The sequence below is a fragment of the Aptenodytes patagonicus genome, chromosome Z (assembly GCF_965638725.1).
Source record: "Aptenodytes patagonicus chromosome Z, bAptPat1.pri.cur, whole genome shotgun sequence".
NCBI classification, from domain to species: Eukaryota; Metazoa; Chordata; class Aves; order Sphenisciformes; family Spheniscidae; genus Aptenodytes; species Aptenodytes patagonicus.
In genome coordinates, this window is record NC_134982.1 from 81,458,179 (window position 1) to 81,481,329 (window position 23,151).

At 38.4% G+C, this 23,151-nt stretch overlaps 2 protein-coding genes across 5 annotated transcripts in view; both read left to right on the top strand.

Moving 5' to 3' along the window:
* The window catches only part of ZFYVE16 (zinc finger FYVE-type containing 16), a 31,110-nt gene extending 23,903 nt beyond the window's left edge, over positions 1 to 7,207 (top strand). For all 3 annotated transcript variants that reach the window (XM_076363076.1, XM_076363079.1, XM_076363077.1), the window contains exons 13-18: positions 817 to 967; positions 2,138 to 2,218; positions 2,796 to 2,958; positions 3,795 to 3,900; positions 4,314 to 4,478; positions 5,377 to 7,207. In XM_076363076.1, coding sequence (XP_076219191.1) covers positions 817 to 967; positions 2,138 to 2,218; positions 2,796 to 2,958; positions 3,795 to 3,900; positions 4,314 to 4,478; positions 5,377 to 5,538 — 828 coding nt within the window. In that variant the 3' untranslated portion in view covers positions 5,539 to 7,207. The remainder of the gene's footprint in view (positions 1 to 816; positions 968 to 2,137; positions 2,219 to 2,795; positions 2,959 to 3,794; positions 3,901 to 4,313; positions 4,479 to 5,376) is intronic.
* A 266-nt stretch (positions 7,208 to 7,473) lies between these two features.
* Positions 7,474 to 21,292, top strand: FAM151B (family with sequence similarity 151 member B). Of its 2 annotated transcripts, none has more exons than XM_076363060.1 (6): positions 7,474 to 7,625; positions 7,762 to 7,887; positions 9,998 to 10,163; positions 13,633 to 13,850; positions 15,525 to 15,660; positions 17,864 to 21,292. In XM_076363060.1, exons 1-6 carry the CDS (start codon positions 7,607 to 7,609, stop codon positions 18,012 to 18,014), a joined length of 816 nt encoding a protein of 271 aa, XP_076219175.1. In that variant the 5' UTR covers positions 7,474 to 7,606; the 3' UTR covers positions 18,015 to 21,292. The 2 variants fall into 2 exon arrangements, with proteins under 2 accessions (XP_076219175.1, XP_076219176.1); XM_076363061.1 differs by having other exon boundaries at positions 7,474 to 7,613.
* Positions 21,293 to 23,151: the final 1,859 nt, after the last annotated feature.

Sequence of the window (23,151 nt, forward strand, 5' to 3'; positions counted from 1 at the left end):
TGCTTTAGTCTTTATTTTTTGTGTAATACCAGTCACATCTTTAAAGTGAGCTCTTAAAAAAAAAAAAGGGGGGGGGGGTGGTTCTTAGAGGCTGTAATGTTTTTATTCTGTAATCAGTTTCCAGGCAGTTCTGCAAGTGAATTCTCCACTTGATAGCAGCTCCTTAGATTACTTTGCTATTTGCTGTGCAGTAGACTCTTCGAACTTTAAACTGATGCAAACATATGACGGGGGGAGGAGGAGGGCATGAAATCATCTGAGCACACATTTCCTTCTTCCTGGATATGTTGGAAAGTGGATAATGATGAGTGAGAAATTGAGCTTTAGGATAACTATTAAATGCTGAAAAGTCAGCAGTTTCTTCAAAATCTTTTAGCATGTATTTTCAAGGATTACACATTTCCTGATGGTGGCGTTTTGCTTAAAAATTAAAAAATCCTTTTTGCCAGTGTAGTTTTCATTACAACTTGTTTACTTCAGCTTTAACAAAAAAAAAACAAACCCTGAATAGTAAACTGCATGAGGCTTAATGCTTATTTTAGCCCTAAGACCAACAAAACCCCTACAGCTCTGATACTCTGCATTGTCCAGAGGTACTCAGACTTACTCATCCCTCTCTACTGAAGTAGGATTTTTGATCATGCTTAGTGTTCCTCCAGCTAGTCATGACAAATTGTGTTGTTCAAACTTTCTGGAATTAACTAAGTGAATAATTCTCGGGATTTGTTTTGAGCTGGATTTTTCTAATGTCTTGTATTTAAAATGAGTACTGCATAATGAGATTTTTCAGTTTAACAACAAATTTTGTATTGACAGGTAATGAAGGTGGTAAATTCTTCTAATGAACATGTAATTAGTATTGGAGCAAGTTTTAATACTGAAGCAGATTCTCACTTAGTGTGTGTGCAGAATAAGCATGGCCTCTATCACACACAAGCAATCAGTGCTACTGGACATCCTAGGAAAGGTAAGCCGTCTAATTTGGCTTGTGGAGAAAAGTCACGTTTCTAGAGCAGAAATGTAAGTTCACTTTTAGGCTGCAAGGAAAATAGGTATTCCCAGTAAGTTGTTTAGACAAAAAGTTCAGCATTCAAGCAGCAAAGTAATTTAAATGCAAAATAAAATGTTGCTGTTTTATATCAACACTTAGCTACGTTTTACAAATGTTACATTAAATGGAGATTAACACGCTTTTCCTCTTTGTTTCCAGAATGTTATTAATATAGCTTACATTTTCAGACATAATCAGATTCTTTACATATTTCAAAATCTAAATTTAATATTAGTGTGAATAGGGCAGTATATTTACATAAGTAAGCAGATAGTCTCAATAACTGAGTGTAATGGAAATACAGCAAGTACCTCTATACAACACCTAGCAAACTGGTACAACCACCTGTACAGAGAAGAGTGCAGAGGTACCTTTTAGGTTCTGAAAAGTAATACAGCTGTGCAGCATGGCAGTGTGTCTGGGATGGTAAGTCATGCTTTTCAACAAGGTCCATTAGTTGGGGGGGAATTCCAGATGGATATGGCTGTACTCCTACCATCTCTGATGTGAACCTGAAATGTTGTTCTGTGCTTCATTAAGCATAGCTACTTAGTGTGGTTTTGTTTGAAGCACTGTGTGTAACAAACTTATGCAAAGGTTTGTAGCATGGAAATTCATTTGTCATCTTTTCTTTCAGTTGCTTTTTGTACCACTGAAAATTATCTAAACTTCAGGAATATCTTCTGTAAATAAATTAAATTTAAAAGTTGAGTGGCATGTCTGTTTTAAAGGACAAAAACCAACCAAACAAAAAAACCACCACACCACTGTTTCTTCAACTATGTCTCCTCTTTGTATACAGAGCTTTTTTGGCTTGCCACCAGTATCTTAAAAGGATACTGTATGCACTCACAAAATACGTTAACAAAGCTGGTCTTTTTTGCCAAGGTCTGATTGGAAAAAATTCTTCAGTCTTTAGAGAGTTATGTTTCATATCATGCTGTCAGTAAGGGATTTCTATTAGCACTTTCAGTGTAGTAGTACCTTTTTTGCCTGCCTTTTTAAAAAGAAACACAAGTTAAATGTTAGTAATGACAAACCGGAGTGATAGGAAGTGGTACTCACTTTGTTCCTACTTTTTTCTAGTTACAGGTGCAAGTTTTGTGGTGTTTAATGGAGCCTTAAAAACATCTTCAGGATTTTTGGCTAAATCCAGTATAGTTGAAGGTAAGAATTTTGTCCTATGTGGTTTCTTTTTAAGAGAACTAAAAAAAAAAAACCCAAACACAACAAAACCAAAAAAAACCAGCATCAGTCTTGTGTAAGATCTTTATTCCTCAGTAAGCTAAACTTTTTCTTTTCAGGATTTTTAACTTTGTAGAAAACCTATTGCAAACAAATGCTGTATAAAAAATACATGCTAGTTCACCTACTTGTTTTAAAACATACTAAGTTTTAACTCTTTTTGCTTTAGTCAATGCAAGTCTTTCCTTTACGGCTGCCTGTATATGGAACTATTTTCAGTGCCATATTGATGAATACATATATTGACACATAAATGCAAAAAACTTCTGAGATTAGTCTAAGATTGATCTTTTAGTTCTGTTGACAACAAAGGCTTTCATTACTTCCTCTTTCATGTAACATTTAATGCTGTAGTTGGGGGATGGAGTCCATTTGATGTGCATTTATTAACGAGCTGTAGGAGAGGGTTGGTCCTGCTAGAACTTAAGCCAAGATTCTACTAAAAAGCTGTGCTATTCTTTCTGAAAATAAGTTGGAATTTTAACTGGTTTTCTTCTAGATGGACTAATGGTACAAGTAACGCCAGAAACGATGGAAAGCCTACGTCAGGCATTAAGAGACAAGAAGGACTTTAAAATAACTTGTGGCAAAACGGATACAGGAGACATAAAAGAATATGTAGATATTTGCTGGGTAGAAAATGAAGAAAAAACAAAGAAAGGGTAAATGTATTACCAAAGCAAAAAGTCTTAGAGAATTCTTGTTCCCAATTTTCAAATATCTACCTTTAATTTCAAGAAATTAATCTAAGGTATTTTTATTGAAAGGAAGTACTTGATACCAAAACCTGAAAGGGGATAGAATGGTGAACTACTTGCAACCCTCTAGATGTCACTAACAGAACAATGTTGCTTGTAGTCCACCAAAATTTAATGCCGTTTTCCCTGTTCGGGAAGTTGACAGGAGAAGCGAGTGAACCCTCAGTTTCCTTTGAAAGTCCTCTATCAAATCAGTAATCAGTTTGTGAGGACGCAATTAATCCCTTTAAGCTTCCTTGTTAGGGGAGGCTTGGAAGTGCATAGTACTGCCCTTGGCCATTCACTGCTTGGAAAGCCAGCGTTCAACAAAGCAAAATGAGATGTAAGACATCTTTATTGGATGTGATCTGAATGCTTGTTTATGTAGCTTCAAACTTTAATTGTACATCACTAACTCAAAACTTGTCTCATATTAAGTTGTTTCTCAGGACATGGGTTTGACTTGGTATGCCTTTTTCTGTGGCTTCTCTGACCAATTAGAATAAAGAGTAGCTTTACCTAAGATGGTTTACAGCTGCTTAAACCTGTAAGATTCGGGTTTTATTAAGTGTTGTTTGTTCCCTATTAAGGATATTTCTTTTTGTAGCATCTGTATTTCATGATGCAAATCCTGTATTAGATTCTGTTGTAAAGCTGTTTTAATAGCCTTTAAGGATGGCTAAACATTATTTCATACAAGTTACTCAATCTAAATCATAAAATGTTGTTTTAATTATTAACCATACTATTATCTTCCATAGAATTTTAAGCCCAGTCGATGGAAAATCAATGGAAGGATCTCAGAGTGAAAAAGTACCACAAGGCAGAGACTTTGAAAGAGAGGGAAAAGTTATGAAATGTACCGAAGTTAGTAGATTACATTGTTCTTAACCCTTTTTGCTACTTTTTAGAATAGTTAAGTGGTAAAGTGATCATACTAGGTGATACTACTGAAGAAACTAACTTATCTGATGTATAGCTATACTGATAGGCACTATGTTCTCCGTAGTTCTTTGATAAGTTTACATACTTTTTTGGTTTTTGTCCTCTGAAAAAGACTGAAAGTCTGTTAGCATTGATAACTCTGTAAATATATAATCCAGATATTCCCATGGTCACTTAAGTATTTTGATTGAATAGATGAAATACTAAAATACTTTGCCAGCAAACAAGTATTATAGCTTGCTCTGTTCTGCATTAAGTGTATACTGAATTACTCTCTTCATTATTTTGTGATATAACCAGGCTGCTGACTGTCCTTATCCTTTCTATAATTTCAGGTATACTATTTTCTAAAGGACCTTGAACTGTCCAGTCCTGTTCCTCACCAGTTTGCTAAAGAGATTGCTATTGCCTGCGGTACTGCTCTTTGCCCGCACCTTAAAACCTTGAAAAATAATGGGATGAATAAGATAGGCCTAAGAGTCTCTATTGACTCAGATATGGTAATCTTTCAACTTTTATTGCAGACACTCCATTTCAACTGAAATCTTTCTTGTAAAGACCTTGGATCTCTTTCTGAATGTTTTTAGTTTTTTGCCCTACCCCAGATCCAGATCGAGAATGAAATCTCATGAAGAATCTGTCTTAATGACTAGTTTTTCTTGAAAGGAATAGTACTGTTGCCTTATTCTGCCCAAATTCCCTAATAGCTGCTTGCAGTAAGCTATCAGTCCTTCCCTAGTTCCTTCTCTCTGGCACTCAGCTGCCTCCAAGGTGAGTCAATTTAGAGAATCATAGAGCTAATTTTCTGATGCTTTTCTCAAATTACGTACCTTTCTGCTGGTTTTGTTCCCTAGCGTAGTTCAGTAAGGGATATTTGCACCAAAATCTGTACAGCAGAAAAGGATAAGTCTGCCCAGCTGAGGATGGAAGAGAGGGAAGGCAAGGCTATCCAGCATGTGATGCCCCTCAAAAGATTACAAAACTGCAGAACAGTTCAGTTCCTTGCCTCTAAAGGTGTTCTGTGTTACACTTCCTCACCTTTTTTGAGAGAAGTTGGAAGTACAGTCCTGAAAATCTGGTTTTCAGTAGTATATTTTTAAATTAATCTAATAGTAACTGGGATACTGGGATATAATCAGATCACTCTTGGACATCGGACTGAAACAGTCTGGGACGCAGAGGATGTGCAGCCCTTTAAACCCAGGGAAATGTTTCATGCTTTTCAATGGCAAGCCTAATCATTCATGATTGACCTCAAAACCCCTCCAGTTGCCAGTGTTTCAATGTTATTTTGTCACTTCATGCTAGCTGAAATAGTCTTTTACCAAGATAGTACGCTTCTGCGTTGTCTTATTAATAAAAAGTGTTAATATCAACAGTAATATGTTTTCCTTCTAGGTTGAATACTTAGCTGGATCTGGAGGTCACCTTCTTCCACAGAACTATCTGAATGAATTGGACAGTGCTCTGATTCCTGTGATTCATGGTGGGATGTCAGATCCTACAAGTCTACCATTGAAAATGGAATTAGTATTTTTCATTATAGAACATCTGTTTTGATGAGGCTGATTACAGGCAATATACTGATTTGCTAGATCTGAACACCAAAGTTATAATGCTACAAACACTAAAAATGTTAAAGTTTCTACACCTGTTATTTTTTAATAGATTTTCAGACTGTTTTTTAAAACCCTCAAATCCTCTCTGGTTACTTTACCACAAAAGAGCTGTAGTTTGTAATGTTTCCTAAAGTTCTGAAAGTTTACACTTAATACAGGTGCAGAAGAGGGCAGGTTTTGTTACCTCTTTACACAGTTGTAGCATTTACTATATGTAGTGTAACTTTAAGCCATACTGTCTTGCCTCTTAACCTCAGATAAATGTGTTACTAAAATTTGCTATGGTTAGATCTAATACCTATCTGAAGCATGTGCTTTCCATGTGCAAATGAGCTAAACACTGAAGCAGAAGCTGGCACAGAACTGTTTTCTTGCCATTTGAGATTCAAATATGAGACCTTTTATAGCTGACTGCAAACTTCACATGTCAGTGCAAAATACAAGTGCACACCTTCTGACACTTGTTTATGGTCAGCATGAGGAAGAATTTTGCAGGTATGTTTATGAAGACTTTGTAGTTGAAGTCCTTAACATGAGGATGTTATGCTGGTGCTTCAGGAACATATGCTCTGAATTAATTTTTTTATAGAGTAACTGATTTCTTTCTTGTATTTATAAGGATTTCTCTAATTTAAATGGATGCTATTTTTATAAATACTGCTATTTTTTTCCTTTACTCTGTTCTAAAGTCCTGATACAATTTGACCTTTCAAAGATTAATAAAAATACAGATTACCCTTGATGTAATCTACATGTAGCAATAAATCAGACAAGAATTCTGCAATATCCTTTCTGCTCCTGTCTACTGCTTTTGCCACCTCTTAGTAGCCACCTTTACTTTCAGGGAGAATAGATGTATTAAGTGTGAATTTTCATGAACAGATTGATTTCTAGTATACCTGAAGTTCTTGTATAGTACGTATTTTTTATATTGGGTCATTAAGATCTATTTATGTATTTGTGATGCATGTGATTTGTACTGAGGTTCAGCGAACCATAATTGGGGTTTGGTAACTGTCACACAACTGTTTATCAAGGACAGAACCAAAACTAAATATATACAAGATCTATATTGTTTTCAGTAAAAATGCTGGTACAATTTTATAATGAGACTATTAAAACTTTGATGCCTTTTTGATGCTAATAGGGGATATTTTATGTTTTTGTATCAAAAACAATTTGTAACTTAACCTAATCTGCTCTGCTGTTACCTGTGCTTCAAAATACCGGTTCTAGAAGGGTTCACGCTTCAAGATCTTACCCTGGAGGAAACTGAGGCTGCATTTAAGCTAATTAATGTAACTTCTTCAGAGGAACTGCAGTTCTGGAGAAGAGCTGAAGACCACACCATGCGCGGCATGAACAAAACATGTCCTTGCTTGAAAACAAGCTGCAAGCTGCAGTCGAGGAAACAACAGTGAAAGGTTGAACACTAGTTAACGACTGTGACTGGGTCGGAGGTGGCTGTTGCCCCCGGTACCCCGTACTGCACGGGCAAACCAGCTTTGCCCGTGTCTGTTTGGGGGGTAACCAAAGCAACAGCTGACTCTTGCCGCTCACCCTGTACTAACTCGTTTTAAGTAATGATCAATAAAGAAAGGTAACTAAAATGCTTGATATCTTATCTCTGTTATTTAAAGGGGGGGGGGGGGGGGACACACACCAAACCATACAGCTTTTCGGTGGATGTGTCTTGTCTTTGCAGCTTTCCGGAGGCTCTCCTTGCCGTCCCCTTCCCGCCGCAGCCCTGGGCGGGGGGGCGGCCCGTGGGGGTGCTGCCCCGGCTGCGCTTCAGCAGGCCGCCGGTTCCGCTTCCTGCGGAAACATTCCCCGCGAGCCTCGCTACCGGCGGCCCGGAGCGAGGGCCCTCGCCGCCCTTCCCCGGGCCGCAGAGCGCCGCTAGCCCCGCGGGGCCCAGCCCGGCTGCCGGCGGCGCTCCCCCCGCCTCAGCAGGCGGAAGAGCGCACCCACACCCACGCCGCAGCGGCGGGGCGGGCCCCGGCGAGGCGATGGCGGGTGAGGCGCAGGGTAAGAGCTGCGCGGCGGGGACCGGGCCTCTCCCCCCCCCCCCCGCCGCCTCTCCCCGGTCCCGCGGTGGGGAGGCCTGGGGCCGGTCCCGCCGAGCGGCGGCGCTCAGGGAAGGTCTCCCTTTGCGCGGCCGCAGGCGCCTGGAGCGAAGGGGTGGTGGATCACTTTCTGAGGTTGCAGCGCATCAGAGCGAGAGACGGGGCGGCCATCAGGTGGTTCCACGCCGCGAACAGCAAGGCCCGAGCCGGGGAGGCCGCGAGAAGTAAGTGTGAGCCGCAGCCGGCCTGCCCTGCCTCGGGGTGGCCGCCTCAGCGTTAACGTTGAGGGTTGACGGAGGGAGGGGGCCTGGTCGTGCTGTGAGGCGCTCCCGGTTTGTCATCTGGGCAAGGCTCCCGGTGTCTGGCTGTCCCAGCGAACCACCCGTCCGGCATCACGAAGGCCGGCAGGACAAGGTTTGGAGGTGGAGGTGGTACCCTTTTATTAGACAAACTCGTTTAGTTATGAGAAGACAACCAGCTTCCATGCGTGCGGGCCCTCTGTCAGGTCAGACCTTCAGATTAACAAAGCCCTTCATCACCTACCAGCAGACCAGAGCCATGGTTAAGGAGTCTTCTGGTTTCATGCACTCGAGCTAAGCTTGTCTGGAGTGTTCCTCAGTTCATATGTTTGCACAGCGGAACGCAAAAGCTTCTGCTGCAGGTAAAACTGTTTTCTCTGATGTGGTTGTACTGAGGTTAGACCGCAGCTCCCTGACGCGCCAGCCTGGGCAGCAGTGGTCAAGTTGTCCCTATTCTTTCCTGTTTGATCTCATGGTAGGTCACCCTTTCCATTGTGCTGACGCTTCTGTTTGTGGATCTGCTCTGGAAAAGAGAAAATGGAAATTACCTGATTAAAAGTCCGTCCGTCCATCCCTCCCTCCCTCCCTCCATCCAATGAGGTTCGGTATCAGCGCTATTAAAAGGGCAGCAGGCAGTGGAGCAAAACCTCACAGGAAACTACCGTAGCTCTCAAGCTGGCTTTGCCCCAGGTGCCTGCCCATTTTAGCAGCAGCTGCAGTGCTGTGAGGATAGGTGTTTGTGACGGCTTTGTCAGGGCTATACTGCAAAACTGGTCCCGTCTTTCTGAAACAGTTAAGGATTTCCAGGTAGTTTTGGCCCTATATGGATGGATCTTGGATCTTGTCCGATAGGATGAGAGGAAATGGCCTCAAGTTGTGCCAGGGGAGGTTTAGATTGGACGTGAGGAAAAATGTCTTTCCTGAAAGAGTGGTTAAACATTGGAACAGGCTGCCCAGGGAAGTGGTTGAGTCCCCATCCCTGGAGGTATTTAAAAGATACGTAGATGTGGTGCTTAGGGACATGGTTTAGTGGGCATGGTGGTGTTGGGTCGACAGTTGGACTTGATGATCTTAGAGGTCTTTTCCAACCTTAATGATTCTATGATTCTATGATCTTCTTCTAGGTCTTTTTAGGACAGTTTGAAATTGTGTAATGTTGTAACACTCTGGGTAATATTTCTTGGATTCTACAGGAAAGTTTTATTACTGCTTTTCCCCGCTATTTTGTTCAAGATGATTAAAGTATTTCAGGTTATTTGTGAGCAGTTTATTTCAGTGAATTTTAATTTCATTTATGTGAATATTGGGGAAATATGTAATTTATTTATGTAATTTTAAATGGAATTGATTTTATTGACTGTATAATTATTATTATTATATTTTTTATTATTATTTCAGCCTAAGTAACTATATATTGAATTCTCTGCAAAGCTGGTAGCATTGCCCAGATGCTCAGATGTTTCTCTTTATAGAAAGCTGTTTTCAAGAGCTTGCAGCATTCCTAAGATTTCCACTCACTTGTCTTGCGTTTCAGCTACCATTTTCCTGGCAGGTGTTGCTGGCTGGCTGACTTTTTTTTAAAGTTCTGGCTGAGGTGGGTTGGTCATTTTTGAGAATGAGACAAGGGGAGTAGCTCAGTCTCTGCCGATGATAAAATCTTCTGGTCACTTTTTCTCTAAAAGGCTTTGTCTGGAACCCTGTTTTAAGAGGAAAAGATTTGAAATTTAGCAAGAGTGGGTTCACATTTTGGATATTCATTTTGCTGTTCCTCTGAAAAAAAACATGATTACTTGGCCAAATGTATCTAAAAAATAAATTTTCATGTGCTTGTAGGTTTCTAAAGAGTTTAGTGACTAAAGTACCCAGAGAAATGCATCTCTTGCTTCACAGACAGCAACTCATACTGGGTGATCTTTGTGGAGTAAGTGTGCACAGTCCCATGTAGAAACACTTGCCCTGTAATTGTCACTCTGAAGCAGACACTGGAAGTATTGGATTTGCTTCTGTTAGAGCATTCATTTTTCTAAATCAACAGGTGATGTTCACATGATAGAGGCAGATGTTCTTCTTCGTGGTGGCAAGGGAGGAGATGGAGACCCTATCATGGCTCATCCACCTGAAACAGACAGTGACAACACATTGCAGGAATGGCTAGAAGAGATTGTCAACACAAATAAAGGCATCAAGCTGGATTTTAAGAGGTATCTCAAGTCAAAAAGATTTTAAATTGTTTGTGTTCTTACTAATTAACAATTTTACAGGTAGTGCTAACTATCTTTTGGTGACGGTAGACCAAACTTTTTCTTACTGTGCAATTTAGTGTAATGCATTCCTTCCTGAACAGAAAATGAGGAAACATGATCAGTATTACTAAATGCATTGCTAGAATAAAAGCTTTAGAAGTGTTTTGAACTACAAATAATGATTTCATATTCAGTGAATTAGTTACTGAGTTGCTATTGAGCAAAGTTTTCCCATTGGGAAAACTGAAACGATAGCGCCTATTTGGAAAGCTCCTATCAGTTTTCTGCTTGTGCAAAGAAATTGGGAAAGACAGCCTTCCGACTGGGAAGCCAGACAGTGGCTCCCAGGCTGCAAATGGGGCTGAGCTCCCTGGGTCTCTCTGCCTGGCAGCACAGAGGTCTCTCCGGCTGTCACCCAGCTTTCGTGGTGTCATTCTCTTCCATGGAAGGGGAAAGAAAGTGTCAAGGTTTTTCAAGGAGCTTCTGAAAAGCTTGCTGAAAAGCCAGCTCCTCTTCCAGGTCTGCTGAAGTTCATAATAATTTAGAAATGTCATCCCATACCAGCATGAATATCTTTATTTTCACAGAGCTCTCCCCTCCCCACCCCCTGAAGGAGAGGAATACTGTTTCCTGATCAGCTCCAATACTAACAATGTATCGGGGATGTCTCAATTCAAGAATTAGGTGTATCCCTTTGAATATCTGATCTCGTACTACTTATGATGTGGTGTTAGATTTCTTCAGCATGGTTTGTAATACAAAAAAGTTGTCTTGCTTTTTGTGTGGTAAGGTGCATGTATATTGAAGTAAATTCAGTTTCCTTGGCCTAACTTATTAATTAAATTTTCAGAGGTTCATTTAGAATTTTAACCATTAGCTGTTTCATTGTCTTTAATGGAAAATACACCTGAAAGCCCCAAGAGAGATTGCCTTGAAAAGTTTGAAATGGGGTTCAAAGTGAGCTGTGATTTTCAGACATACACCTCTGCAACTCCTAACTTTAGCTTTGTCTGAATTTGCATGTACAATGTCTATTTTTGCAGCAGATGGAGAATCCACCTCCGCATTAAAAAGAGCTTAATCAATGCCTAAGTATGCTATAGAAATGCAAAAAAAAAAGCTAGATAGTTGTAAAATGTGATTTGTACCTGTTGTTCTGTTTATTGCAATCACAGTTTTCATGTGAAAGTTCATGAAAATACAAAAGATGTGGGCAGGCTAAGTTGTTTTACTGTTACAGAATCTGTAAATGTCTGGCCGGACAGAGAAGGGAAAGGACAAGAGAAGTAGGCATTTGTTTGGGTTTGTTTGTTGGGTTTGGGTTTGTTGAGGTTTTTTTCACTTCAATTATTGTTTAATTTCAAAACATCTACCTCTTAGTTTTCCACAAGGAATTTCCAGCCAAGTGCAGTGATTTAAAAAAGCTTTTAAAATTATGTTGCATTAAAAAAGTCTAATTGTATAAAAGCATTTGAAAAGTACAAGCACACAGTGCGGATATAGTCAAATGAGTGATAACAGAAATTGATGTTCTTTTGGATAATATTTCTTTGAATACCATTGCTGAAGTTTTGAAGATTATTTCAACAGTGCTTAAAAAGAAATATTTTGTATATTTCTACTCTGTCAGCTTGATTGACCACATAATCACATTTCCTGCTGGCTTTATCTACAGGAATGAATGTATTCTGCAAAAGGACTTCAGAGTCCTGCTTCAGAAATGCCAGAGTCATTCAACATGGAGTCAGCAACACGTTTGAATTTTCCAAATGCTGTGCAATAAAAACAGTGTTCTTGGGGGGGTGGAGGGGGGTATTTCAAGAGATGTTGCTTGTACTTGTAGTAAAAAGGAGGGCATTCCACTGGCTTTGACAGTCCCTTGCATACGGGAAAATCTGAACTGTTCTGGCCTCAGACAATGTGAGAAATACTTAAGCCAATAATGTTAACTCAAGCCATCACTAGCTTTTCTCTAAGAAGAGTTGAGCTAGTACTGACTGATAGTGTTGAGTGGAATTCCTGCCACTATGCAGCTTTCTCAACAATGCAGAAGTTAAAATGTACAAAATTACTTTTCACAGGGAACAACACAGGCAGCTCGGGGGACAATTTTTGGCTTTAGAGCTAACCTAATGTAACGGCTGGCTGCCATTCCTATTTTTGGCCACAAATCCTCACACGATTCGTCTGACCTCATCATGAACCAGGTTAGGGAATAACTTGGTACAGAACCATCCCTACAAAACAATGAGAATAGTTGTTTACCGGTTTATGTCCCTGAACACACACACTGCTGCGAAGGCAAGCATCAGCACTGGTGTAAGAGGCTGGAGATAAACAGCTAGGAACTGGGAAGATGTGGTAGCAGTTAACCATCATCTGTGGTGTTCAAACAGGAACCCGTGCAGTATGTAGCCTGTGGTTTATATCCGTGTAAGCTGGAGCGGTTGTGGTCCTCTCCTTGCTCTTCACAGTGCCTTCTCTTCCCCTTCCTTTTCCTGGTGCTCCTGTGACACCCGGAGGGACCAGTTTAGGATGTTGAACAGGGAAACTCACCCTGCAGAACAATATGAAGAATTTTCTGTTGGCTCAGCTCTGCATCAGGTCACTGCAAGATTTTGAGGAAAAGCTAGAAGATGGCTTATTCAGAGGTTTTCACGACTCGCGGGAGAAAACACAGGTCCTTGCAATTAGTAAGGAAATCACAACTCTGACCATAATGATTTTAAATTCCTGAGTGTTATATAATGAGTGTTAATTAATTTGCTGTGAGAGAAAAAATACACATTTTCTTGGCATTCATTCCTTTTCCCCATTATTCCACATTTCTTTTCCTTCCACAATACTGCTGTTTAGAAAGTTTTGGTAGGATGGAGAAAGGTTATTGTTTGCCTTCTAATTATGCTTTTTCTTTTGATTTGAGCGAACAGTGAGAATATGCAACTTAAGATATTTTGTTAAATGCTTAAAAGTGGTGCTGCATTGGTTGCTTAAGTGACTACGTCTCATACTTAATAATTAGCTGTAGGATGAAGATCTGATGGGCAGACTTCTTCATGCTGCCACTACTATGCTGCGCTTTTGAGCTGTGGGAACAACCACTACAAAGGTGGTAGAGCCTGCAGTGGCTTCCTTAATTAAAATCCTTCCTAAGAGTTCAATAACATCCAAGTCTTAACAGGTCAGGAGTTAGAAGAGCCGTCAGTTAAGAGCCATGAAGCAGTTCATATTGGGCAGCAGGGAGACCAAGAGGTTTACGCTACTTTACACCAGCAGTAATAGTCACCTTATGGTGGAAGGGGTCTTCAGCATTTGCTCTCTGGCTTACAGGGACAGTTTCATTAACATACCCATCTATATATGTACTGTACATTCCCGTCTTCAGTCAGAGTGAGGTGTCTCATCTCACCCATGGTTATTGGTACAGTCTAGAAGCCGTACGGCCTTCCTTGGAGCTTCTTGAACACGTGAAGCAGCATTTGAGGCGACCCGTTTGGATCAATGCAGACATCCTACCGGGACCTAATGGAAATAATACTGTAGTGGATGCAAAAGAGTTCCTCAACACTGTCACTTCATGTTTCCCAAATGTAACCTTATCGCTGGGATGGACAACCGGCTGGCACCCTGGGAAACACAATAAAGGTAAAGATAGCCAATTTAATACCTTCACTGCATAGTCTATTTTCTTCAAATTGACTTCATAATTGATTCAAAGTAAGTTATATGCCACCTGGTCAGTTTGAAAATAATAGTGAACGTAAGAAGAATTATTGTCTTTGTTGGTGTACATTTGGTAGTGTTTTTTAGCAATTAGTTCAAAGTTTGAGTTGTAGCAGAACTGTATAAAAAAACTGATGCTTTTGTTGTTAAACAGTATTTTGTTCTTCAACTCATTCACACGTATTGAGGAATTTTTGGGGACAAACTACTTCCGCCCTGTTTCACGTAGTCTGCTCCCCAAATCCTAGGAGGATTGGTTTGGTAATCGGAATTCTGGCATGTTTCATGAAGAAAAATACATTAGCTGGAAATTTAAAACCCTATCAATGTGCTTTTGCAGTAGATAACTGAAATCAAATTGTAGGTCAACATTGGTTTTAACATTTCATTTCTGTTGAATAATGGAATTTTTGCAATAAATTTTCCAATTAGCCATTATTTTAGGGGCCTTTTCACAGGCATCCTCTCATAATTCTCGTAGCTGCTTTGTTAGGGTGTTTTACTCCAGTGCATATGCATTTGTGTGCAGTAGCGCAGTCCCCACCAATATCATCTGTGACCACAACGGCAAATTTATACACCATTCCAATTGCTAATTATTCATTAGCAAGATTTAGTGTTGTGTTATGAGGATTTTGTTGCATGTTAGACAGTAATTTTATTAAACTGTATAGTACTTTCTCCAAAGTACTTTCAGCGCAGTAAAAAGTTGCTGGAAATATGTATTGGAAATACTGTACTGAGTAACCTTTTTCAATAAATGTAACTTTATCTCCATTCTAAATTTCAGTTTATGGTGATGCTAATTAAGGGTAGACTGTAAGACATGAGAAAAACAGCTTATTTGACTGATTTCAACTGAAAGTTGCTGTTTGCCCAACAAAACCTTTTTTTTTTAAAGATTTGGTGCTTTTTTAGTCTTTCCAGTCACTACATTGTATATGAGTAATTGAGAAAAATATATCAACTGTTGTTATTGAAGTTAAGACTTTCATAGCCTGTAGAAATAAAAGAACAGTTAAATACCATTTTAAATAGCTCCAGTGCTTGTAAAAATCTCAATGGCAGGCACTTCAAGTGTTTTAGATTGCTTGATTTTAGCATTTTTTAGCACAAAATGTTTTACATGCTTCATTTGTGTGTAACTCCAGTCCTACTGGATTCATTCAATTTTTTTTTCTAAATTTTTCATAATGTTTTTGTTTTTAAAGGGTCACTGTCGAGTTAAAACTAGTCCGTATTGAAGTCAGTGGCAGCAGTGTTTTTTAGAGAAAGGGCAAATGTACAATTTCCTGGACATTAAAAAATGTCACATTCTGTAGCTATATGTAAAATAACACTGCAGTTACTGGAAATAAAGATTTTCAAAATAAGTTTATTTTTCCACGTTAGTATTGCCTTTCTGCTCTGGGACAATGACATTTTTTATTTATAATCATTTGGCGATTTCATTTTAGAATTACGTGATTTTCACAAAACCCATATTTGCTCCTGTTTTGTCTTACAACCTAACCATTCTATAAATCGTTGTGTCTTTATTTTGATAGAGATTGTATTTTTGAAGAATTCTTTTTAATCAAATGGTCTTTACTGTAGGCTATGATTGGATGATGGTGAAAGAAATGGCTCAGATATGCAATACACTTTCCCAGCCTGTAACTTTCCCTGTAAGAGCAGCATTAGTACGACAGTCAATATCTGAGCTGTGTTGGTTAATCCAACAGTCGGATAGGTAAGTTTGAGGGCCTTTATTTTTAGCTGTATTTATAATAAAGACTTCATAATAAAGGCACATATTTGTTTATATTAAGTATAGCACATTTATGTGTATATACTTACCCCAATTACATTGAAAATATTTTTTCTTCTGATTTATTCCTTCAGTTCTTTAATTCCTTCAGTTCTTAAACTGTTTTGTCGTACAGAAGTGGTCACTATTAATTTCCTTAAAATAATAACATTATTATAAAAAGCCTCTTTCATTACCTATAATAAATAATTTTAAATCTTGAGTAGGTTTGTAATCCAGTTCCACTATAAACATTTCATGAGACTAATATAGCTAAATAGACTAAATAGTTTGATGTTGCAATTTGGAATTAATTCAGTTTAAATACTTATATTTTATATATACTTTTTATTGGATTCAATGTTTATATTTTCTGTAGTAATGTCACTTAAAAACATGAAAGGACATTTTTAGATTGGAAGTCAGCGAGTTTGCTACGAAGCTAGTTAATTTTGCTTAGGTACTTGAAATACAGGCAGTAGTTTCCAAACACTGACTTACATTTTCTTTTAAAAATTGTTCGTACAAACCCATAACAATTTCATTAAAAAAATATTTGCTTGTAATAGAATGAGAATGAAACCTGCTTCATTCATATTGTCATTTACTCATCGTTTTCACCTACTCTGCCTACCTACACTTTAATAAAGTTGTTCCTTAAGCACCAACCAAGGTCAAAGCCCAAGACAGAAAATTTAAGACAGTCACTTGTCTGGAAAATTTCTAAGTAATTAGAAACAACAGGATGGACAAATAAAGTGTTGTTATTCTTGTTTACACTAGAGAATCAAGAGAGAAATTAGAATTAAACATTTTAAACTGGGAAATTAATTTCAAAGTATTGTTAAGTTAAGAATATGTCTTGTGAATTGTGCCATTCTCAAATATATCCTCACTGGATACAAGCATTATTCCCACTGAATCATTAGGGTTTTCTCCTTTACCTCAGCATAAAAATCCTTATTTTTTTAGTGGCATGATCAGAAGACAGAAATTCCTGAGTTTTGCTGACATACAACTAAATTCTGATTTACCTATATTTTAGATTAATACAGTTTTAATAAACAAAGGGAAGAAGAAGTATTTGTCGTGTGGAGGGTAATGCTTTTAACTTTAAATGATACTTTGAAGTTTGGGGGTTTTTTAAGTTATAATAAAGTGTGCAATTAATGAGAAAAGTGTATGTGATGCAGTACAGAAGATACATTCAGTTAATCAGTTGGCATTACTACACATCACTTAGGTGACAAAACATAGAGTATGAAAATCACCTACGACTGAGATTGCTTCATATTTTCTGTTCTACTGCTCTGCTTGTAACTATTTATTACTTCATCAAACTTTCAATGCTCAGCCTGGTAAATTTCTTTGCTGGATATCTGCCTAAGATTTTTTATTTTACTCATTGCTAGGTTTGGCAGAACAGTTCACACAAGGACCAGGCTACAGATAAATTGTTCTGGGTGGTGTAGGATTGTCCATCTTAATTTTGCAGTCCTCCTTGGGAAGTTCTAGCAAGTTTAGCTTTAGGAGAAAGAAATTGAAGTTTGACTGGAGCCAAATTGTGTGACTTACCTCCATAATGAGGAAAAAGAAAATGTGGCAAAGGAATAGACCTCTGCAAATTTTAGTTTGCATGTGTCAAATAGAGGTTTATTTGAAGACTATCAGTCGTATCCTTCAGCTAGTCAGTCCGTACCAAGCATTCTGTGCGCCCTGTGTGCAAATTAGGATGTGTTTGAGGATGCCTGTTTCTGGGGTAGCATTTTGATCCAGCAATTGCTTTTTCCGGTAACTGGAAGTCACCGTGGTAACAAGAAGATTGGAGAGACTCTCAGTGCTCTCAGGTGTAGCACAAATGCAGGGTAAAGGGTGATGACTTGCCTGAATGTAGAGGGGTGAGGATGGCAGGGACATATAAAACTGTTAACTCTGATGGTTCATAAATTGTGGTTGTTTAACTTTGAAATCTGAAGGTTTTGGTATTTAATTACATTCCTAAAACTAAGATACCATAGTCCTGAATATTTTTAGGAGTTTATTAGTGCAATGTCTTTCTGTCTTACATGTTTTATCTTAAGATAATAACATATTCTTTTTCCTCTTTTTTCTCTTTCTCGTTTCTTTTTCCTTTTTTTTGATACAGGTACAGCCTCACTGTTTGGACAGGAAAGGAAGATGTGTATTCTGTAGAAGATTTGCTTTACATCCGAGAAAACTTTGATAAAAGTAGGGTTTATTATGACATTTTAGAGCCACAAAATTCTGAATTCAGAAAAGCCATAGGAGTAGAATAGTAAATACAAAGCAGGCAGTGTCTGACCTTATAATACTTAGCCTCTTTAAACATGAAGATTTCTTGTTCAGATAAATGCATTTTCCTTACCAAAAGAATTGTATAGAACACACCTGTGGTTATTGGAGGAGTGTTTGTATAACACTTTATTGAAAGGCTTCTCAAATAGAAATTTAATGCTTTCTTAATTGTCACTTACTCATCATATGCATGTTCCCTCTCATTCACCCAGTGGCGTGTGGTAAAGGCTACTCACATTACCTAAATATTCCAGTACTTCTTCCCTGCAAGCACATAAAGGGGAGAACGGCCCCAGCTGGTAGTTGTGGACCCAGGTAATTTGCTACTAACTGCTTTCATGTAAGCCAAAGTCTATGGGACACTCAATCTCCAGTAAAGCCTGTTTTCGCTTTTTATAGGGGAGGCCAAGAGTCAAGACTGTATTAAGTACAGGACTATGCAGTTCCCAAAGGGGTTATTTCATTGCAATTGATAATGTTCTCACTCCTCCTCAATAGAAGATTCTGTTTGCTAGATGTGAAGAGCGGGATCTGTGATGCTACACATTCCAGGGAGAAAGAATGGTTATTTTTACTGAATTAAAACTAACGAGGTTCTCTGCAGCGTGGTAATTTTGCGTTCCACACCATGGCTTGCCTCCATGCTTTCTGAGCCATCAGCAACGTAGCCCTCAGATTGTGGGAAGGCCGAGTTGGAGTTGTAGCTGCGCTGTAGGAGGTGCTGGGGCAAACGGAACCCCCAAAATGAAGAATAATCCTGTCCTGTATGTAAAGCAGAAAGATGGATTACAGTGAGGTGCACATCAGAGACAGCATTAAAAGAGCTATAGTGGTTTATAAGATAGAGAAGTGCTGGTGGTTCTTTCAAGAGTTATAAACTAAATTTTAAGTATAGCAGGAGTTCTGTAAAATGTTCTGCTGCAGTCTTTCTGAAAGCCAGAGGCTCTAAGAATGAAATAGCTGTACAGTGATTAGTGCTTACAGCAAAAATTGTACATTTATGTGATAGTACAGTTATTTTCTACATTCTCCTGGATTGTGCATCTTTTTAACTCTCAGAATATGATTTCAAAAATTTTCAAAAGTTGAACTTCCCTTTGAGAAAAATGGAAATCATTGCAACCCGTATCACCTGCAGGAAAAGTCCAACCAATTTAAGCATTTTTTGACTCTCTTCCTTCTGCATCCCTTAAAATGAATACATATATTGAAATCTGTGCAGATTGAAACACAAGCTGTGTATTGTTGTCTTTTGCCAAACATTACAAAGTTTTTTTTTTTTCACGACGACAGAGGAGATTTTGATTTCTGAATGAAAGCTGATTCTGTGAAGAGACACTACCCTGGCATCTTCTTGCCCTCCTCTTCCCATTCCTCTTGCATGCATGATTTTTTTAACTTTGATGTTTTACACAAGAGTGGACAGGCTGTAGTACTAAAGAGTTACAGCAAGTTTTGGTTCTTACAGCTTTTTTTTTATAGTATTAATACAACTGTGATAGAAAAGTTAGTTATATTTATTAATCCTAAATCTTGAAATATAGTGATTTCATGCAGTCATTAAAATTCAGGGTTCCTTGTTGTTACCTACAGCCCCTTTGCCAGGTTTATCTAATAATTGTTTTACGTTATTGAGGGGTAGAGCTTTCATCATTTTTGTCACCTCCTAAGATATACTTGGGTAAAATTAGGAAATGTTTTTCCAAATAAGGAAGAAAACTATCTAGTTGTGCTTGGAATAGTTAAACAGAGTACTTAATTTAATTTACAGAATCAGGCAATGTGAGTGGCAGTAACCATCAAAAGGTCAAGTTTGGCAGTGTGATTCCTTTTAATGAATCGGGAGGAATTATTTATTTTTTAGTTCATCATGACAACGTGATCTGATCTGAACAGATTTAACCTCTCAATTCTTTATAGCATCTGTTTCTTTGAGCTTTGCATGCATACTTTGCTATACCATGGGAGGAAGAGAGATTAACCGTTTCCTAACTGATCATGGCTATGGAAAATACTTTAAATACTTCAAAGACCCTTTTCTAACCCAGATCATTTTGACTAAAACAGGTTCAGGAGCTATTGCGTGAACGGGCGTGCTAGCAGATCTGATCATGTGGTATCCTTTTCTGGATGATGACCCTTTCACCTAACTCCCCTTCAGGGAGAACAGGATATATGAATGACCAAAGCTCCAGATAAACCAAAGTTATAGACATTGCTTGGAATCTATAGTACATGCAATAAACTAGTAGGAAATAGTATAGTTCAGAGGTTTTTATTTTCTGGGATATACCATTGAACAAGAAGCACTTTGGGGACATCAGCCAGCTTTTGGAATCAAATGCAACATAGCTACATTAGCCAAAATGAGTCAGGCAGGTGTCTGAATAACAGAATTTGCTTTTGAGGGACATAAAGGAAATAGCTTGAGGACCCATTACTGTAGCCATGTTCATTTATTGAATGAAAGGTGCCATTAAAGAGCACTGAGGTTTTTGTATTATTCTTAATGAACACTTTACTAGTTCTAGGCTTAGTCTAGATTTCTTTTCAAGATACTGCTGGTCATTCAGAAGCAGCAATACTTTCTAGCCATACATTTATTTCTAATAGATTTAAAGACGAGTATCTTGTCGTCCTTTTGTTCCACAATTTATATAAAAGTTTAGGACTGGAATGGGCTCCTAGATCTTGTTTCAGCTCCTTGTTGCAGGCAGTTACATTTACTGACTTGAGGGATTTCATCTTTCAGTTGGCTAGGCCTTTTTGCATCTGAACTGACAGACTTTTCTGTTATCTAGAAACCTTTTTCCCACTTATCAATAACAACCTTAAGTATTAGTATTAGGAAGTAATAAACATTATCAGCAACTGCCAGAAGTATTTTTAAGGGTGCAGACATCATGGAAGGAGTATCACTGAGCAATATATGTGGTATGACAGATACACTAACAGGGATATGTAGATAAATTTAAAAGAAGACGTGATCAGGATTACCAGAAAAATTAATTAAGGTAACAAGACAGTAAAACTAGATTAAACAGAATGCTAGAAATTAACTCCATGAAGCATTCTTGCAGTGAAAGAAGGGTTTGACTATATGGTGAATTTGTTTATTCTGTATGGATCATCCTATATATCTGAATTTTTGTACATATTCTTTTTTACACGTCAATCTCTTAGTTTCCTGTGAAGTCATTTATATTGTTTATGTCAGTCTGGTCTGACTTGCACGTAAATAAATTCATTCGAATCTGTTTCTCTGTTTTCATGCCAGTCTTCATACAAACGCTCTCCTTGTAAAATAAGATGTGTTAACTGCGGGGCTGGCAATAAGGTAATAAAGGTGAGGTGAAAGCCAGTTATTTATTCTGTTGGAAGCAGGGATCTGTGGCAGTTTGATGTTATTCCAGCTGTTGCTGTCTTTTTTTGACAGTCAGTGATCTATTGCTTGTACTGAAAACTTTGTTTAGGAGCTATAAATTCTGCCACCTCTTTGTGGAATCATTTTCTCTATCAGTGTTGCTTCATGTCTGCTGATACCTTTCAGCCAGGTTTTTAGACTTAATTGTCCCTGTTACATGAAAAAAAAATGGTTGACTTTAATGGAATTAGGCATTGTTCAGGATGTCCAGGTGAGTTAATCAATTAATAAAACTTTTCTAATTTACTACAAGTGTAGTTCAAGCTTTGTATTTTTCTGTGAATTTGATGGAACTTACTAAATAGATGAAATAACTTGTTACAGAAGAGAATTGACATCATTAGTCCTGCACAACTACTCAGTAATATCCTGCAGTAACATGTGAGTATACTGATGAAAGCAAAACAGAAGCTGATTTTCTGAGGTTTTTATTGTTTAAATGTGCTGTGGAATGAAAGAAAATGCCCCCAAAGGTATGTTTTTTGAAAGCAGTTCTCCCCATCTTCATCTTCAGCATTCATTTGAAGAATTATTCGGTTTTGGCCTACTCTGACCAAAAAAAAACCCACCCCAAACTTGTCTTTTTCTTCAATTAAAACCTTCAAATTAAAGCCTTTTATGTTTTGTCAGCCAGCTGTCTGTGATCAGGCCATTTGCTAGTGTTACTACAGATTTATTTCTGCGCTGTCCATTAAACCCTACTTAATGTTTGAGTCCAAGCACTGTAAATCTGTCACTTGCGATTTTTATTGTGCTTTGTTTTGGATACTGAAGAATTTGATTCCAGCACCTGGCTCCTGCTGTCTGTTTGATACCAGCAGTGTTTGTGCAACAGCCCCGGGAAGCTGTGTTTGAACCTTCCGAGTTCCCTTGTGCAGAATCGGGTTTACACAAACCTCCACTTCTGCAGCCCACCATCAGGAATTTTTGTCATTGGTGATTTAAGAAAAACAATTTTTTGTGTTGATGCTCACAGGCATTTATTCTTTAGTTCATTTTTTGTTGCAGGGATGTCTATTTGCCCATGCAGTGTGATTCCCTGATGCCCGGGCTAATCTTCAGTGTACTAACTCATTATATTTACTCTCAGTTTTACCAAGAGTTTTATCTATAAATCTTGTACTAACCTATGTGCAAAAGTAAGGGCTGCTAGATAACATCCAAGCCAGGGTGTTGTATTAGTCTTGAGTTCTTTGCCTCTTTTCCAGGGCTTTGGTGGATGAGTTTTGGCGTATGTCTTTGCAGTGAAGTAAGATGTTACTACCTTCTTCTACCTACTACTACTTCTGATATATCTTTTTACTGCAAATTACTGTAATTATTGTGTTACTACCCTTTTAGTAGCATGGTTGAAGAAAATACTCGCTCCACACTGCAGTTACTCCAGATTGCACCGGGGTATTAAGGTCCATGTTCCCCCATACAGGAGCAGTAACTTCTGGCAGATTGGTGCAATAAGCAGCTGGGGATAACGTCTTAGACTGCCACAGCAGAGCGTATTCATTAAAAACCCATAGTAAAGAAGCATTATTTTTATTGTGCTTCCAGTAAAATTGAAGGTATTGTACTCAATTATTGTCTTCTGAGTTTTGAACATCTAAATTTCGGGGGCAATTATATGTTGGTTTTAATATCCTTACGGTTTGGCTTGGTTCCCCTGAATTTTTCAGTGTCATCATAGCTGTTGCTTTCAC